This window comes from Malaya genurostris, chromosome 3 (genome assembly GCF_030247185.1).
Source record: "Malaya genurostris strain Urasoe2022 chromosome 3, Malgen_1.1, whole genome shotgun sequence".
In the NCBI taxonomy this organism is placed as follows: Eukaryota; Metazoa; Arthropoda; class Insecta; order Diptera; family Culicidae; genus Malaya; species Malaya genurostris.
In genome coordinates, this window is record NC_080572.1 from 52,473,160 (window position 1) to 52,493,928 (window position 20,769).

The following is a 20,769-nucleotide window of genomic DNA, read 5'->3' on the forward strand; positions in this document are numbered from 1 at the left end:
GTATGCTCTTGTACTTGGTTTCTAAAGTCAAGAATTTTTCAAAATTCTGAGGAGTTCCTCCTCCTCGTTTTAAAAACGTCTTGAAAGCATTTTGTTTCGCGTGCTTAGCATCTGAGCATTCTTTGTCCCACCAAGGGTTTGGAGGCCTTTTGTTAGACGATGGACCAAAAAATCGTTTGGTTTGGGCTTGTTCTGCGGCCTCAAGAATCGAACAAACGAGGAAGTCATATTCTTCAAGTGGGGGGAGCTCTTCCATTGAAGTTAAGACACTTGAAATATTACTTTGGTATTTAATCCAGTCAATATTTTTTGTCAAATCATATGGAATATTAACTGAATTAGCAATGACTTTGTTACTGCTAATTGAGATGATGATTGGTAAATGATCGCTACCATGTAAATCAGGAAATACTTTCCAGGTGCAATCTAGTCGAATTGAAGTCGAGCAAAGAGATAAATCTAATGCACTTGGATGTTCAGGAGGTCTTGGGATCCGTGTCATGCTACCCATATTTAGTACCGTCATGCTAAAATTGTCGCAAATATTATATATTAAGGATGATCTGCTATCATTGTAAACGGAACCCCACATCATTCCGTGCGAATTGAAATCTCCTAAAATCAAACGTGGAGCAGGAAGGGCTTCGACAATTTCATTAAGCTGTCGTTGTCCAACTTGAGCTCTTGGAGGAATATATACTGAAGCAATGCAAATGTCCTTTCCTTTAATGTTTATTTGACAAGCAACAACTTCTATACTAGAAGTCGAAGGAATATTTAATCTATAAAAGGAATAACATTTCTTAATTCCTAAAAGCACTCCACCATACGGAGAGTCTCTATCGAGACGTATAATGTTAAAGTCATTAAAATTTAAGGCTATGTTTGATGTAAGCCATGTTTCGCACAAAGTAAATACATCACATTTTTGACTATGCAACAAAACTTTAAATGAATCAAGTTTTGGCATGATGCTTCGACAATTCCACTGCAGGACAGTGATTGAATCATTTGCGGCGGATGATAAATTATCCATCAAATGATACAAAACCTGAAAGAACTGGCCATTGAGCTGATAACTGTTTCAAAAAAGTTCTAGCTATTGGAAGGAATGCCGTTATGATAGTCTTTGAAGGTTCAGAAATATTGAATGCTGCGAAAATCCATTCTACAATTTCCGAAAACTTAAGTAATCCTGTTGGTGAATGTGAAACGGAGCCCACTGGATTATTGTCTTTTCTTGAGCTAGTTTCTGGATTGGTTTGTGAATTTGACAAACCAGGAGGCACAGTTTTTGGTTTTAAATTTGACTTTTTAGCTTTAACACGGGGATCTTTTTTTGAAGATGTAATTTTAGGTGTCTTTTTAGGTATTTTGTGGTTTGTTAATCTCCTCTTAACAGACCCTTGAGGAGTGACAAACGAGGTATCTTCACTATTTCCGTCGGAGTCAGATTCCTCTGGCTCCATAAGATTTGAAAAACCGTTTTCGGTTTCCAAGGGGGAGACATGTATGACCGTTTTAAGCATTTCTGCATATGTGCGCTTAGACCGTGCTTTTAAAGAAAGCTTCATTTTGTCTTTACGCAACTTAAATGCAGCGCATACTGAAAGATCATCATGAGGTCTCTCCCCACAATAAACACATTTTTCAACATTTTTATCGCAAAGATTATCCTTATGAGGCCCTTGACATTTGATACATTTGGACTTATTACTACAGTAAGTAGCTGTATGCCCGAATTTTTTACAGTTCGTGCAATTCATAACATGCGGTACGAAAAGCCGAACAGGAAGACGAATTTTATCGATATAGACATGGCTAGGCAACGCAGATCCTGTAAATGTTACACGAAACGAATCTGAGGGACGATACGACTTTTTTCCATCGACAATAGATGCTGAGTACAATTGCTTGCACTCGAGTATCTTAACTCCCTCAAGCATGGAGTTTTTAAAACGACCAACTCCATTTTTAAGTAAATCATCGGCCGTCAGACTTGCTTCAGTCACAACACCGTCAATTTCCACCTCCTTCGATGGAATGTAAACTCGATATTCAACAGAAAATAATTTACAGGTTACAATTTCGTTCGCCTGTTTCAAGTCATTGACAACAACTCGAATTTTATCTCTATTAACTTTACATATTTCTTTAACTTCAGAGAAATGTGATGTCAAATCCTTGGTAATTTGCATCAAATTTAAAATCTTTTCTTTTTTTCGAAGATAGACTATCCATGGCCCAGTGGTACCCTGTGGATAATGTTTAGCCCTCGGAGTATTTAAACTCTTACTAGTATCCGGAATCGGATTCGGATGATCTTCCATGAGATCATCCATTACATTAAATTTTTTTGTAAATTAATAATACCAAAATAAAAACTTATGTTTAGTAAAATTTCAGATATAAGAAACAAAAAATAAATTAAATTAAATCTACCTTGTAGCTGATGTCTCTGTTCCTTTATCGTGAAGAACGACGTGAAGCTCTTCCAACGATTTCCAATTGGCAGTCTTCTGCTGTTTCCAATTGGCAGTCTTCTGTCGTTTACTGCTATCTCAGTTGCTCTGCCGTCGTTGTGAACACCACTGCACTTGCTGTGCTGCCTGTACCTGACCCCAGGTACAGTGCTTTTGCTCTTGGTGGCGATCAAATGCGATGCTTGCAGTGTAGCACCTCGCGATATATGCCGTCTCTTTTGATCCTACGCAGCGTACAAATTCTGGTACCTGGTAGATCAGCACTGGGTTGCTTTAGCACCTTTGTGCCTTTGCACCCCTTCGTCTTCGCACCTTTATGCGATGGCACCTCTGTGACTCGTCACTTCTATGCTCTCGCACCTCTGTGTTTCTACACCTCTGTGCGTATGAACGGGATGGCCTTCGTTGCTAGCTTTCCAGTCGGGAAACGCCCCGAATATTGCGTTTGCTATGGGCAGTTTAACTACCTGAAGCTTAGAATTGTCTCGGTAGCAGCCGTTAGCTCACGAGCCAGTACAATCGAAACACAACCTCTTCGCTTGAATGGTTTTTACTGAATGAAATAAACCGATATGTCTATTGGGTTTCCGCTCAACGATCACGAAGAAAACTACTTTTGCATTTTGCAACAATGAGTGTTTTCCTAAGATTGTAAATTGTCCCTTAACAGCATCGAGTCTAAGATTAGCATAGATTGCAAAATTATAGTTTCTGGGTAATGTCAGAGTCATAACTGGATGATGTGAATGCGAATAAAACTGAAAGAATGGTAAAATATTATTCGCTTATATACTCATATGATATGCACTTCACAAGCTAAATATTTTTATGAACATTATACAAGCCAGTTGGAATGAACTGGATCAAGTACTGTCATCATGTCTCAGGTAACAAAGCATGAAAAATTTCGCAATTGGCGAGAAAACCAATTGTAAGAGAATTTTATTTTGGTTGTAAACTGAAAAACTAAATTGGCCGTCAAAAACAACATGCTTAAATGTGTCTCCCTCATATTAGTCAATTAAAAATACTCATGGTTTATAACAATCCGTAGTTAGTGTGCGTTTTACAAAACATGTCTTGTATGCCCACTGCACTCAACCACTGAAAATATTCCATATTTCTATGTGTCGGTTTGGTACGATACGCTTTGTGCGATGATTCATTCAATTCATGCGGTTGAATTATTTTGGCGCTAAATTGCACCATATTGCTCGTTCATACCGAACATTTTAGAAAACTTAAATTTTGAGTTATTTGTGGTTATCTCATACTACTGAAAATTTTATCATAATTTGCTGACATAAATTGTCCCCACTTGGACTTAACGTTACCCATCAAATCATGCGCAACACTTGGGTAATCTTCTTTACACACTTTCATCCACTCTTTGTTCAATTCCTTGTCGTTTTTGAAGACCTTTCCTGTTTCCCTTATACCCAGAATTTTTCCATTGAGTGAAACTCCAACGAGCTTGGAAGATTTGTCTCCTTTGGCAAAAGTGTAACCTTCGTCGGATCGGAAATATGGAAACAACGTTTCTGGAAGCACTCATCTTTATATATTAGTTCTCTTACGGTGTCGGTCGTTATGTACGGCTTGCTGCATTTACCGCACTCACGGATAGCCTGCTAGAGTATATTTTGTCGACCTTCTTCTTCGGAAACTTCTTCAAACTAGCGATCCACATGTGGGTCAGACTTTCCGTTCCCTTCATTTTATTTTATTTTTTTTTATTCATCAACATAATCATCTTTTAGGGTGATACAATGGTTCCAACGTTTTTCCAATTTTTCAATACCATGTTTATAAAAAAAATTTATCTTTCGCTTCAAAATAAGCTTCAGTTTCAGCGATGACCTCCTCATTTGAGCCAAATCTTTTTCCCTAGAGCATGTTTTTAAGATCAGCAAAGAGCCAGTAGTCACTGGGGGCTAAATCTGGCGAGTATGGGAGATGGGGAAGCAGATCAAAGCCCAATTCGTTCAATTTCGCCATTGTTTTCATCGACTTGTGGCAGGGTGCATTTTGTTCCATCGAAAGCAATCGCAGCACCCACTTGGAAAAAAACCTTTTTCATGCTCAATTTTTCATGAAGGATAGTAAATACACTTCCATATGATATCTGTGTCATCTCAGCAATCTCACGGAGCTTCACTTTACGATCTTTCATTATAATTTTTGTCACTTCGCTCACATTTTCCGGTGTAACGGCTTCCACAGGTCTACCCGAGCGTTCCGCGTCATTTGTGTCAGTACGACCACGTTTAAACTCGGCGAACCACCGACAAATCGTTGCTTTTGATGGACAAGAGTCCGGATAACATTTTTCAATCCATTGTTTCGCTTGCACGGTGTTTTTACTCAATAAAAAAACAATGTTTTATCAAAACACGAAACTCGGTTTTTTCCATTTTTAAAACAAACTACAAAACGACTTTACTCCAACCTCGATAACTCAGCTGTTTCTGGTCGGATCGACTTAAAATTTTGACCCGTTTCAAGCAAAGGTTAGTACTCTAGAAAGACGTGGTTACTGGTTTACTACGAGCGCCATCTCTGCTTTAGTCTCGGGACTTATTGATCCATGTGTTACTATTATGTCATTCATAAGGTTCGAATGACATATGATGGACACTTCCGATTTTGGAGATATAATCGTATAAGTGACGTGATGCTTGGATAAACTAGAGCTCGTTTGAAAGCTTTGATATAGCAACAGGTTACGTTAAAATGGCTCATGATGGCCACTTCCCGTTCCGACAAAATACCGATTTAGACAATGTTAGGGCACGTCAGGGAGCTACAATATGGCGACGGGTCAAGCGTAAACAGATTTATCGCGGACAACTCCGGCTCCGGATATATAACAGAATAAGAGACGCAACCGACAAACCGCACTCTGCACAATTTTCTCGAAGATGGCTCAACCGATTTCGATATAACTAGACTCATTTGAGAGCAGCACAGAAATCAAATGTATTGTTGCTGATACTTCCGGTTACGGAGATGTTACCGAATAAGCAACATTGTCGTTAAAGCACAGTTTCGTGAATTACCCGAATTGTTCTGGATATTATTGGATGTATCTAAATTCGAATCTAAAATTAGCTCAATGACAATAGTTATGAAATGAGACAATTTGAATGTCAAGAGCTATTTGAAATAAAGAAGCATGTTCTCATTTTCTTCCTTGAACGAATACGTTGAACAGAGCCAACATATCTCATTCTAACTAATGGATTTAAGAGGTACGACAAATGGAGAAGCTGGGAAAAATAGGGTACGATTATTTTGAATATTAGTAATCTTTTCTACTACTATCAACATGTTGCGTTCAAAGAAATATTTCCGTTTCTTTTGGCAATGTGATGCCCTCTATTTTTTATAATCTGTTGTGCCGGCAAATAAAAATCAGCATATATTTATCAATAAAAACTTAAATACTTTGCTCATCGACTATACGTCAATAAGCACAATACATCATAAATCGTAAGCAAAGATCGATGTTTGTGCGGTTATATTGCAAGATCATGCGAAAGCAAAGAATGATCATGTTTTATGCTTTTCTTTGTGCGAATGAAGCTGCTAAAATCCGGAATAAACATTTTAAAATACATAACTTGAGTGTTAGAGCAGGGCAAATTTGACGAGAGAAAAACGCAAACTCTAGTTCCCAAAACAATTCTCCCATCCCACCGGAATCGCGCTAATTCCCAAAGATTTGAATAGCTTTCACGTGTCAGCTTGCTATCATCTGCCTAGCTCTAGATAGCAAACAGTAAAAGCCAGCCTCAAGTAGATGAAATGAGGATATTGATTCTATTGCGTGCGTATACAGGCTGTGCAAAATATTAAGCATTTTGTTCATCCCTCATACCGACTTTCCATATGTGCCTTTTTTAGGCGCACTCCACCCCCTCGTTAAAGTAAATCGGCGGATCATGCATGCGGTTGAGGTGTGTTCGAGCAGCTAAATTTATACCTACGCACGCACGCTAGCAAACGGGCGCAAGAAAACGCGAAACCATCCCATGTGCGATCCGAAATATGACAGTAAAGAAGAACGGTTTCATAGTATTATAACGAGGTTGAGCGCTGTCAGTGAATACGAATATGACTACTCATCTTTTGTGAAAAAGCTAGAAAATTTTATTCACAATGATTATATACCATATCACTTCGCGAAAAGTGTGCGTTAGTTGCGTTTCATATGTTTCAGTTTTCAACTACAAGGACAATAAAACTCCCCGTCCCAGTTGTCCATTATATTTTGTCTCAATATAATCGAAAAAATACGTAATATGTATTGTTTTAAACATAGACACTATATAAAACTTGAGCTGGACTGAAGTAGATCGCCCGTAGTTGCACTTCGTGATTGACCGAATGAGTGGAAATGTTCAATGAACCAACGAAATTAAGCTTGGGAAAAGCAATCATTTTCACTGTACTTACCGACTCACTCTTAACTTTTCATTAAATTATCAATAACGACCAAAGGCTGTGTTACTGAAGAAAAGGAAGAAATGTTAGTCCGATACTCGTTGTTTCTAGAGACCGCGGAGATAGGAGATGTGTTAGTAGGGCGGGAAAGAGATCCGGATGTGTTTTGGTAAACAATGTGACCTCAACAAAGGCTGATCTTCGATACTACGATAAAATAAAATAAACACTCGCAAATGGGTTTACACAGACCAATATTTTATTTTCAGCTTGAATAACACGATTGATTTATAAATTTTCATACATTCCATAGAAATTTGATAACACCGACAATGATATACAGATGGCGCTTCGATCGATTAATATAGTTGAATTTTGGAGCGGTAAATTCTCAGTTTCCGCCGCTTGAGCATTTTTAGTTTGGCGAATCAACATTATTCAATAAATAGCACTCTCACTACTAAACACACACTTGCCACACCTGCACTCAAAACAACTGTACATATAATACGAATTTTACTGTTTCTCAAAAGTTTCAAATACAAACGAGAGTTTATCAATAAGAGTCTACCTTTAGAACTGATTGACCAGTTTCATTTACAGCCACCCCTAGGAAACCGACTTCGATCACGAAGAGTCGATTACACTTCTGAAACTCCTGGTCTAAACTACGCAATCAATGAAAGAAAAAACCCTCACCAATCAAAATTTACGATACACACCTTCAGCACACATTTGTAGAATGTTCGGGAAAAATAATTTGTGTAATCATCTACCACTGTCAATCTATTGTCAGACGATGACTAATAAATAATGGACAATAACAATTATAACGGACATACACAGTAAACGATTCGCATAGCTGACAGTGATTGTTATTGAGGGATTCATTGATTTGTTGTTATAGGTTCGGTGAATACTGGTTGATAACAGTTTGTCCTGCCTCTGTTTTACGTGTCTAACTGAACAAGTAATTTTCCGAACATTGTTCTATCGACGGAAAATATTGTTTATAGATTTATCTCCGGTGGTTTGGAAATAAAATTTTCCATCAAATACTGAATCCAATTTGATTCGACTACGAAATTTATGGTGGACAAACACTCCAGAGAGCTGATCATGTTAATGATCTTGGTGTTTTATTAGATGCCAAACTTACATTCAATCAAAAACATCACATTGACAAGACATACATTTCCCGAACAAATCATGTTTTGTTGCGAGCATGACGCCCTCAGACAAGTCCGCTCCGAATCTCGTATATGGAAGTAGGGGTGAGAAATGTCAAGTTCGTGTGCGCCAAAATAGCAGCACTGCGCACCCATACAATTGGCATGATATGTTGAATGTGATGCCGTGCGATGACGTTGCTGAACTGAAGATTGATTTCGCTTCAACCTGACAGGATCTGATTCAATCTACATCTTCATCTACAATTTCTAAGGCGACACGGCTACTAGGTTTTTACGGAGATCGCCCGGGAATTCAAATGTTCGCATTGCGCTTTGGTTTGTGCTATACTTGAAAATGCTAGCCTAAATTGGAACCCTAGTATAAGCTTGCATGGAACTTACGGATCGAACGCGCATAGAAAATGTTTGTTCGTCTTGTTCTAAGAAACCTCCCCTGATGGAACCCGCTTGAGCTCAACGACGATATCGACTAACCGAATAGTTCGTCTTTACTTGATCCGTTTACTTTAGCTGAGATTTCTTCGAATAACGTTCGGATATTACAAACCGATACCATAATGTTTGAGGAGATTTTGGAACTATTGAACATTTCTTCTATTTTGCTGAACCATTCTACAAATTTGAGCAGAAAGTAATGCGATCTCCAATTTTATGACTTGACTGATTCGTTAAGAAGATATTTTATCATCAGATGAATAAATTTAATAATAAAGAAATAAATTTCCCACTATAGCGCTGATGAAGTGTCTCCGTACACTGATAAAAATGTGCACGTTCATGTGCAAAGCATTTAAACGAAATTCACCATTCAATATTGATTTATTTTTATTCAAACAGATTCGTAATGAATTTTATATGAATGCCACATTGCTTTTCATATAGATTAAAATCGAATCACGATAGACCGAATCAAGTGTTTTTCCCATACATTCGTGCTGTACTTTTTTCCACTTGTAAAAAAAAGTGTTTTAACACATGTAGTTCGATTCAATTGCAAAACACATCACATCCCGAGAAAAAACACATACTTAAAACCAATTCTCGAGGTCGGTAAAGTAAAATTCCTAGACAGATCGACAATTTTGCTCATTGCTCAATAATCAATATTATGTTTTCCGAGATTCGTTTAATAGATTCACTAATTTTTCGGCAAAATGCATCAGGATTTGGCATAATCGGTGCAGAAATTTCTTATTATGTGCTAGCCAAAATTCGGATAGACAACTGTCATTTACGTTTTACATCTTCGCTTGGCGTGGCTACTTGGTTCTTTTCTGACGAAATATTTCGAAGGAAATTTCCGGTGGTCCTGAAAGAAAATGGAATTAGTGAAAAAGGAAGTCGTGAGAATCTACGACAGGGTGGCAAGTGAATTAGCGATTTCAATTTCCCGGTTTGTCCCGGTTTTCCCGGTGCGCGAGACTAAAAATTCCCGGTTTTTTAACCAGGCGCAAATAGCCTATGTTCAGGGTTTTTAAAATATTTTTCTCGTTCAAGCTTTAAGTTGAAATCCCATGTCCAAAAAAACATCGAGAGTTGAGAAATAAGTTTTTTTCGGGTATCTCCTTGGAGCTACAATTAAAAATGTCATCCACAGTTTGTCCAAACGTTCATCTTCTGAACTAACAGTACCATCCAGTCCAATGTATTCCATCTTTATTTTGTCTTTTATTTCGCCAGTAACTTCGATGTAACAATAGGATTAAAACAAAAAACGTATCTAGCCAAGGGGTGATGAAAGTGATCCATTGAGAAGAATAGAGAGCTATCATTCTTCAAAAAAGAACTCCAGTTTACTCAATCTTCGAGGAGAACTAGTTCTTTTGGACCGTTCGCGGACTGACCATCTCTAGTGTATTCCAATAGTTTTTGCCTGGTATAGTCTGGAAAAAGTATAAAGTTAAAAATTAAAAATGAATGAACTAAAGAACAACACTCCTCCCGCAAACCCGATTCCTTCTAACAACCAGTGGCGTCTCGTGACAAAATTTACGGGTTGTGCACTGCTTATATGGTATGATATCAGAACCGTTTCGACGTTGCAACTGAGACAGCAATTTGTTTTCAACGGCCATAAGCGTAACCACTGAAGCCTCTCCTGAATGTGTGCATACAAGTTCTCACAGAACCTATTCGACCAGTTTCATTGTGCTGTTATTGATGACAACTAAGAGATTGATTTAAAATTGCTGTCAAACCCATACAAAAACCGTTGAGACATGAGGCGTTGTCCCCATTTTCAATGGATTGAGCACCATTGAACCTGTGTGGGACAATAAGATGTTTCAAGACTTGTACTGCACTTCTGAACATAGTTCAAACACAAAATTGCCTTCAATTTTTCATTTGTTGTATCAGGAAAATGATGCTGAAAATCGTTACTAAGATTAGGACTAGTGAATTTTTTCCTGGATTTGCACTAAAATTTCCGTTTTTTTCCCGGTTTTTCCCGGTAAAACCAAATTCCCGACCTTTTCCCGGTTTTCACGATTTTCCCGGTCACTTGCCACCCTGCTACGACCTATCCAGTAAGTATAGTAAGTACAAATTATTGCTGATTATTTATAGAAAGCTCCTTCCAGATCCTGCTTTTACTGTCGGGAAGTCGTTATAGAATATGTCGAAGAACTTAACCAACATACTCGACAATCGGCGCTCAGTCCGAATTTTTCGTTTTAGAACTGTACGTCCTCGAAACTTACACTGCTAAAAATCGACACCATTTTAAAATGTGTTTCGCTAAATACATTTCAAATTTGAGACTTACTAACATATCAAGGATGCTTCATTTGTGCTTCAAAATTCGAGCGCATAAATGTAAAGTGTGTCGTCATATGATGTTTTTAATAATCCTTATATTCCCTGACAATTGCGGCAATACTAAGTGTTAAGCATATAATAAAAAGGTTTTGACCACATATCTCACATATTCTAGAAATATTACACAGTAAGTATATACATTATATTGTCGATGACTTTTCAAAACATCGTATCAGCAAGTGATAGTTTCTCTTTGTTCATTTTCACTTCTGAACTTCATCCATGAAAACAAATAAGAAATCATTTTATTTGAGTATTTGAGAATAATCGCAAATAACCAAAATATCATTTGTGGATACACCGTTGATAAATTCACCATTCAATATTGATTTATTTTTATTTGTATGACTCATACAATGTTCGTGTTTTCAGGTAACGGAATTGGAGATTACCAAATAAAATCGTCTTCTAAGGTCTTGTTTCAGTTGGCTATTATATTACAAATTATTTAAAAGTTCATATCTAAATGATAAATGTCATCATTTAGATATGAACTATTTCATTCGGAATCGGTTGTTACACTGCAGTCCACATTGGTTCCGGAATTCATATTGACTTTCACATGAAATTCCGAACGAAAGATTTTCGCTCACTTGCATTTGATTAGGATTTCACTCCGAATTGGTAATGTGGGTTGCCTTGCGTCATACACTGCTATATAATTTCATCCAGAGCCGATTGTCGGATTCGGACCTACCAACTAATGAGTGTAGTTGGCTTGAACGGGTCGCTACGGGAAAGAGAGGACAAAGCTGAAATTCACACGCTGGTCATATGAATCTTTTATAGCCATATTCTTAAGCTTCAAAAAAAGTCCGAAACGGAACTGAAATCGATTCTTTAATGTTTGTGTTTTCACACTTTCATGTTTGTGTTCTCATACAAATCTCACAGGTAGGTTAGAAGAATCCTTCGATAATACATAATTTTATGAGAAAGGCATCATCAGTAGATTCGAAAAATTTTCACTAATCGAAGATCGATACAATGTAATATTATCACATATAATACCTAATATAGAAATAATTCTAGAATATATACAAATAATCTGTTTTAATTAACCTTTTAGTGAATTGAGGCTTTTGTCTTCAACATTTATTATTCGAAATTCGACCGCAGCTTCTGGTAAAGCCGGTAAAGCCAAGGTGGATTTGTATAGTTACTTCATAATCGACTTCTAAATTGGATAATCATACATTTTGCCATTCTATATAAAAATGTAATAAAATTGCTAAAATATTCGAGTCAGATCGACGAAATCGGAAAATGTCGGTGGGTTTACTGCTCAATTTTCTCAGAAATGGCTGAACCGATCAAGTTCGAAGATCAAATGACTGTGACTTCTGGTTCCGGAGATATAATGGAATAAATGGCGTAGCCACCAAACATTATTTATTATCGCTCAATTTTTTTAAAAGATGGCTGAACCGATTTTACCAAAATCAGACCCGTTTGAAAGCTACTATTGATCGAATTCGATGAGATTGTGATATTTAGTTCCAGAGATATAATGGAATAAGTGATGTAATAGAAAAACGCGTTGTTTTTATAACGCATAATTTTCTCAGATATGGCTGAACCGATTTTAACAGACTCCAACTCGCTAATATTGAGCCATTGATCAAGCTCGAAGAACAAATGGCTGTCACTTCTTATTCCGAAGATACATTGGCATAAGTGACGTAGCCGAAAAAACGCGCTTTTTCTTTGACCGACTTCAACAACGTTAGGCTCGTTTGGAAACTACTATTGGTTAAAAATATTTAAAGTTCAAACGGCAGTCACCTACGGTTCCGATGATTTCTTGGATATGGATTAACCGATTTCAATAATTTTAGGAACTACAGTTGGGTTGTTGATCGAGTTCGAGAATCATACGACTGACACATCAAGTTTCGTAGATATAAGCGTACAATTGACTTAAACGATATATCGTTTTTTTATCTGCATAATTATTTCAGAGAGTAACCTATGATCACGTTCAAATATATTATTGCTGATACACTTGGTTTGAGAAATGTTTTCGAATATGTGACGTAAGGTTTGAAAGTATGTTTTTGTGAATTACCCGAATCAATCTGAATGAATTTATATAATAAATGAGCCCAAATTAGTATCAGAAACTATCTTAATAAAAATAATGCTAACATAGTTTTAATGAGACTGTGTCAATGACAAGAGACCACTAAGTGGATTAGGAATAGTTGTTTTTTTTTATTCGTACTTATGTGATGGGTTAAAATGTGTTAAATACTTCACCGTGTAACTCCTAATCTGGAAGTTATATATGTGAAAAAAAAACAGTTATAACTTATAAGACTATAAGATCTTCTTTCATTTGAATCTATGCTTATAAATATCGATGTGAATTCCAATTTGAAATTTTTTACCAATATACCCGGTGCTTCTGGCCAATTGGATGTTGGTCATCTATTGTCAAGAATCGTAAATGTCTTCGTAATGAATACGTCACCTAGCAAAACGATTTATCGCGCACTCTCTTAGTAATTAGTTTCATCATATTATGATATAATAACCGCATCATTGGATGTTCTATGTGCTAAGTCTTTGAATAAAGTTCATCCAACTAATGATAGATTTAGAATTGTTTAATTTCGACCAAACAATTATCACATTGTATTTTGATAAACAAACCGGATGCAATCGATAGTCCACACACTATCGGAAAATTAGCACCCCATACACTACTCGCTATCTTCGAACATACACACATACACGGATTCAAAGGGAGAATAATGTTAACTGCATGACTTTTCTAGCAATCCACACCAGTTCACAGCTTAACGTTTGTGCAAAAAGCTAAAATTAGAATCCTCGAAAAGTGTGGAAGAAGAACGATAAAACTTTTTTTACTTCCTGAGGTGAAATAACACCACACAAGAATTATCACAAAATTTACAATTATTGGGCATTATAGTGCAAGTGATAGTGAATGTTTGGTATACTCTTCCTTTTATTGCTCTGTTACGATCAGAGCTATATTTATCCTTACCCAGGTAATAAAACTCCAATCCGCGTTGATTATTTTCATCAACAAATTCATGTCACCGTGTTTGAATAACAAAATCACATGGTTCGAAATTTGCCAAGCCTTGTACTGACATTAGGGTTCACCTCAATGGAATAGTGTGTAGAATTGATTCGTTACTCATCTCCACACAAGCTGTCTGAAGTGGATTAAGGTGTGGTGAGAAGTTGTCAACTACCTAAGCTGTTCTCGAAGCATTTCAACACCACGCCTATTCAGTGTTGGCAGATATTCATTACGTGAAGCCTTTTAAAATACTCATATTCTGCAGTACGGCAAATTCAAGACGATTAGACCAATTTGAATTATTGTTTTGATTATTTGTTCATCGGTTATCGACCGAGGTGATTGAATTAGTCTAAAGAAATATGTATTGACTATTGTAGAAATAAAGCAGATTTGATTTCGGTCCCTATATTCTGGTATACTAAGAAATAATAAAGTCTAGTCCGAAAAGTGCACAATACTTACGGCACGGAGGCTATCGTGAAGGCCACATTTGTTGAGATGGTGTAGGAGCAGGCGGCAAAAATATAAATAATCCGCTCTCCGTAGTACAGAGTTAAAATATGCTAAATACTGTCTGCTTATCCACTCACTCATACCAAGCTTATTCGAATAGGTTTCACTGCGATTATGTTTGCGAACCTGTAATACCATATGGGCATACCATACGAATAACGCAAACATCAACAAATACGATAATGTATGCAAACCGCTATCAATAGTGAGATTGTGCAACTGTCAAACGTACAAAACTACGTAATGGTGTTGGTTGTCTCGCCGTGAGATGGGCGCAGTCCATTCATTGTATTTGTGAGTCATTCGTAACGAATAGTAATTTGATGTGTTGCTGCTCTCTTATTACTTCACTGCAGAAATATTTACTCTGTTCCGATTGAAATCAAGGTGGAAATCGGAAACAACTTTCGTCTTGCACGTTGCTTCATAGCTGGCCGGAATGTGCGCCCTGTTTATGGTACTGATGTTGATACTGATCAGTGCAATTTCATTCCAAGCGCGCCTCCAGATGAAATATTAATTCATACAGGTAACCAAGAAGCCAAGCGGGGTACTACTCTTATATTCCTCGTTTCAAATATTTCACATAGTAGTAATGGAATGTATTGTCAATATCGGTAATCAAATGGGGGAATAATTTATAATATGCATCAAATTGTATTTGTTCCATATTTGTATATACAATATTTCTTGAATTCATATGAAATTCGGCTAGTTTTCATTAAATTTTCTATCATTAATTATTTCAATACATATTTCTATGTTTTCAAATATACTTTCGTTTCCTGTATACTCCGCGGATCTACAGAATTCCAAGACTGAGTGAATCAAACTTTCCACATAACTAAATTTCATATTCACATATTCGAACTTTCATCTCCAAGCCACCCCTTTTCGGTAACGGTTAAGCTAGATCATCTATATGTTCACCTTTTTCGCCTGGGTAGCTGCTGTTGAGTTGTTGCTCGTCATCGCGCGAAACCTGCGTAATGATGGATGTTGCATCCATTTAATCATTGGCTTTAGGACACTCCCCTCCGGAAATTGGTTGTATTCCGCAGCCGCGGGTTACTATGGTGCCCTTTAATGCCGCTTGGCCACCGTACCAGACCTACGAACTACGGAAAATGAGAGCCTCCTGGTTTTATTTGTTACACTATTTTTTTCAGAAGTTTAGATTTTCCACACACTTATCTTGTCCTTCTGTTTCTTCTTTGTAGACTATCTGGGCAACACAAACTACACAATCCAGCTTTTAGAGCACTTAATACAACACTAGAAAAAAAAACCACACGAAAAATTATGAAAATTAATGGGCATGAGTGAGCTTCAAGATAAATAACATTTCAAACGTGAAAAACGCAAATAACAAGAGATCCACTTAATTTCTCTGTCACACTTCGTAGTACATTTTTCTACTATTCGTTGTTGCTTTGGTGTACATATACTACAATGCGTTTGCACACATTGAATCCAGGCACAAAATTGTAGAACAGCACTAATTCTTCCGATTTTGAAACTGGTTATTTTTTTCTGTAGCATTCCAATTAGTAACTCATCATGTTTTCGATTTGATGGAATAGTTCGCGAGAAATCGAAAATAATTGGTAGAAATAACGCAAAAATATTCAAGCTGCACAAAAACGTCTCACTTTGTCGAAAGATGGCCTCTGTCAGTCAACACAACACATCCAGTACGTCTACGTGCGTCTGGTTGAGGTCCAGCCACTGTTCGCTGTAGTAGTAAACATTATCATCGAATTTGTAAATATCGCTCCGCCGTCGAAAACTTGTGATGTAGCTGTATATGTACACATTTGAAATTTCCAACACATCAGTTTATGACACAGTGTTGCCATCAGTTAATTGATCTTTATGACAAAATTTTTCTGTGACATTTCCTAACAGGCAGCCGAAGTGTAGGACATTACATTTGTTATACAATTCGTGCTAATCTCAAGTTCCTTGATCCTCAACGTAATCTACATTATTCAAATTTTTATTTTCTTGACGGTGAGTTCTGCTTAAACTAGTATTTTCGTTATTTAGGGGTTTTACTACGTCAGTGGTAATCAGTGCGCATAACTATTTTCACTTTCAGACTATGACACATTAGTACATTAGCATTGGTGAATTATGTTGTTTTCTAACTTTGATTTCCAGTAAACCGGAAACACTGTTAATCATGGGCCGGCTCGATTTGGAGAAGTAAAAGTCGAACAGAAAATTCAACACACTTTCCACTGTCGCTAGATGCCTTGTTGCGACGAAAACATAAATCTGAAGGTGATGCAAACTTCGCATGGTGTGTACACACATACCCATTCAAGTACCCGACGCAGGATAATATTGGGGACAGGAGGCAATGTGAAATCTATTTTTCGCAGTGTGTAGCCGGAACAAGAACGGCAAAACACGTAGACGAGCTTTGAAGATAAATTTTCAATATTAACCACGATAAGCTATTTGTCTAAATTTCAAACACTATTTAATGAAACCTACATGTGTTCAAATAATAGTAGAGAAACAATGCACTACAAAGTAAAAACACGCAGACACTCCGTTTCAAGTATTACAGTTAGGGATTTGTTTCCTTAAACAAATTAAAATTGTTCACACATCACGGACTATAACCCGAAAAAACTACAAGCAACTACGAAATCTTGCTGTGAACTGAATGGCAAAACGTTTGCATCCAGAAAATGAATCGTTTTCAGAGAGTTTGTTGTTTGGAGAGATTCTCACCCAACTGAATCGCAGCGTTGCCAGCTTGCCAGATTTTTCTTGCTTCGCCAGACACTCTAACTAACCAGAACTTTCGCCAGATTTTACGGTTTTTGTACGATAGGTGGTGAGACCTTTTTTTATTTGCTCACTAAAAATGAAGCCCGGTCATAATTTCCTTGTATATAGCTAGACCCAGACAAATCCAGATAATATTTTGTGTCAGAGACAGATTTTTGAAAAAATAACATGGCAACTCTGTATACTCGATTAGTTTTTGACAATAATGGTGATGCGAGACGTTTTTGTGGTCTACTTCCCTGCTATCAGGGTTGTCCGGTAGTGATTTGCAATATTTTTTTCGTTTTTTCGATTGTACAAATAGATATCAGAAATAAAAGTAAACTCGGAGTAGAAGAAATTCGATTTCAAAGTCATTACTACTACTTTTTATTGATGTACACTACGATCAAACATGGAAAATCAGAACGATTTTACGTTCAAACATGGAAATTCAGACAGTAAACTTAATACGATCATAGAAAAATTGAACCAATTTTTTTAATTTAAAGATATAGTAGGATTTAATAAATGTAGACATTGCCGGTAACATCAACTCAACTTTGTTTGACATGTAATAAATAGTTAGTTTATTCCCACAATAAAATCAACCGAAACATTTTTATTTTTCATTCAACTAAACAAAAACTTTGAAGGGAAAAATTAGTTCAAAACAATAATATTCAAGCTAGAAATCAGCTTAAATCAAATTTAAAATTCTACTAACAGTTTTGTTATTTTAAAATGCTCCATTGCTACGCGTGTATGATAAATTGGCAATTTAAGGACTATTCATACATTTCAGTTCCGTGACGGTTCAGTGAAAGTGCCTTCAGTGCGCCATCAGTATTCTTTTTTATCGGAACCCTTCCGTTTCCGTTTCCGTTCCGGCACAGCCAATGCAATGACATACCGACTTCAGTGAAAATAAAAAATATCGGTGACGACAAATTTAAGTTTGCCGGACGGACACTACACTGACGGCGAGCTGCACTGAATCGGCACGGTACCGGATAGGTGTGAATGCGCGCATAGAAAATAAATGAAATAATATCAGTATCCGTGCACGGTGTCGTGCCGGCACTGAACCGGACCGGATATGTGTGGATAGTCCTTTAAATTCTAAATTATGGAAATGAAACTGGTTAATGTAGAAACCCGTAAAAACACGAAAACTCTGGTAGAACAAGTCAGGAATAAGAGTAGTTAGTATAGAGTTTGAACGTAACCAAAGACATCATATTAACAAGATATCCAGCTCTCACATTTCCCGAACAAATCTTTGGCAACAACATTTTTTGCGAACATGGCGCCCTCAGGCGAGTCCATATCGAATCTCGTACACAGAAGTGAGGGAGAGAAATGTCAAATTCGTGCGCGCCAAAATAGCAGCACTGCGCACCCATACAATTGACATGATATGTTGAATGTAACACCGTGCGATGGCGTTGCTGAACTGAATATTGATTTCGCCCCAAGCTGACAGGGTCTGACGTAACGCAGTATGAAATAGCTCCGCACTAACGATGGTTTTGAGTTTAGTTTTAGACATGTGAAAGAATAGTTTCATAACGCGGAACCAGGAAATCCAGCAAGAAAATGAATTTATTTCAAAATGTATTTATTACGCCATCGCACGGCATTACATTGAACTTATAATGTCCACCTATTTTTAATTACGAAATTCGAGGAGGACTTGCCTGAGAGCGCCATGCTCGCAAAAAAGTATGTCGCTTTTGATTTGAGCTTTGAGCTGGATATCTTGATAATATTATGTCTTTGCCTGGGAGCAAATCACTTCAATCTTTCCAAATTAACTCATCTGTAATTTGATTCGGAATTCAATATGATTTCTAAAAGGATTCCGGATCAGATGCAACAACCGATCGGAATCGGTTGTTGCTACTGATTTGGAACCCATTTGGAAATTATTCTGAATTCCGAACCAAATTCCAGACGAGTTGACCGACGACACGACCAGGCACTCCGAAGAAAAATCGGAATAAAGTTCGTGAACGATTTACCGCCAGTTACCACAAATATATTATTTTGTTAAATTTCGTCCATCTGACCAACATCAGACCCTGTCAGCTTAAAGCGAAGTCAATCTTCAGTTCAGCAACGCCATCGCACGCCATCACATTCAACATATCATGTCAATTGTATGGGTGCGCAACCCTGCTATTTTGGCGCGCACGAATTTGACATTTTTCTTTCCTACTTCTATATATAAGATTCGATGCGGGCTCGCCTGGGGGCGACATACTCTCAAAAAAGGATGTTGCCAATGATTTGTTCCGGAAATGTGAGAGCTGGATATCTTGTTAATATGATGTCTTTGCCAACATGGTCTTAATCAGACCCTGTCAGCTTCGAGCGAAATCAATCTTCAGTTCAACAACGCCATCGCACGGCATCACATTCAATATATCATGTCAATTGTATGGGTGCGCAGTGCTGCTATTTTGGCGCGCACGAATTTGACATTCCTCTCCCCTGCTTCTATGTACGAGATTCGATGCGGACTCGCCTGAGGGCACCATGTTCACAAAAAAGGATGTTGCCAATGATTTGTTCGGGATATGTGAGAGCTGGATATCTTGTTAATATGATGTCTTTGTCTTAATGGAACTGTCTAATTCTAAAAATGAACAAACAATAAGAATAAACACATAGTGGTCAAGTAATAAAATTAAAATTACGGACGGACTGATAGTAAACGCCGACTGAAGCTGTTAGAAGTGCGATTGAAGTCGAAGTGCTCGGAGACCTCGTTGAAGTGACGAATTGAAGCAGCTAGAGAGCTATTTGCAGCGTAGTTCGTGAACTGCGGAGTCTCAAACATCTATCTATCTATCTACTCATTTTTGAGTTAAGGGACGAAATTGTCAAAACTTGAATAATTTTTACTCAAAATAAGAAAAAAATATTTTGTTCAAAATTTTAGTAAGTTCAACTCAAAATTTGAGTTCCTTGTTCTCAAAATGAAGAAACCTTTCTTCGTTATTTTCATATACAAAGTTTTTCTTCTTTCTTTTGAATGCGCAAAATAGTGATTCAAACCCGTTTCCTTTTGAACGGTTTGGAATCAAAATTGAATTATTTTGATATCCTTATGTTGGGCTTTTCACTAAGCATAATTGAAACCACAAAACATAGATGATTGACGTTAATTCATGTTTTCAAAGCCGGATCTAGAAACGGCCATGGAAAACGACGTATTATTGCATTCTTTATTTCGATAAGAATATTCCGAGAATGAAAACGCACTGAACTGCAAGAAGTATTTTTTTCACTCAAATGTTTAAAAACTCCACGCTTACTCTAATGTATGAATAAATGCGAGAGAACTCATGGCAACGAGTTTACTTTACTCAAATCCATACTCAAATTTTGACATATTGTTCCAGTTTATGAATTTGAGTAATCGCAACTCATACCATGAGTTATGTTCAAAGAGCGTGTAGGTTGA

At 37.1% G+C, this 20,769-nt stretch overlaps 1 protein-coding gene across 6 annotated transcripts in view; it reads right to left on the bottom strand.

The window, feature by feature from the left end:
• The window catches only part of LOC131439316 (phosphatase Herzog), a 102,248-nt gene extending 85,033 nt beyond the window's left edge, over positions 1-17,215 (bottom strand). Inside the window, exons 1-3 of one of the 6 annotated variants that reach the window (XM_058610202.1) lie at positions 17,090-17,215; positions 15,704-15,788; positions 15,444-15,631 (exon numbers count right to left, since the gene is read on the bottom strand). In XM_058610202.1, the coding sequence (XP_058466185.1) occupies positions 15,444-15,522 (79 nt within the window). In that variant the 5' untranslated portion in view covers positions 15,523-15,631; positions 15,704-15,788; positions 17,090-17,215. Of the gene's footprint in view, positions 1-15,443; positions 15,789-16,165; positions 16,806-16,834; positions 16,940-17,015 lie in introns of those variants that run through there. The other 5 variants (XM_058610201.1, XM_058610197.1, XM_058610196.1 and 2 more) reach the window with 5 other exon arrangements.
• Between the last annotated feature and the right edge of the window lie 3,554 nt (positions 17,216-20,769).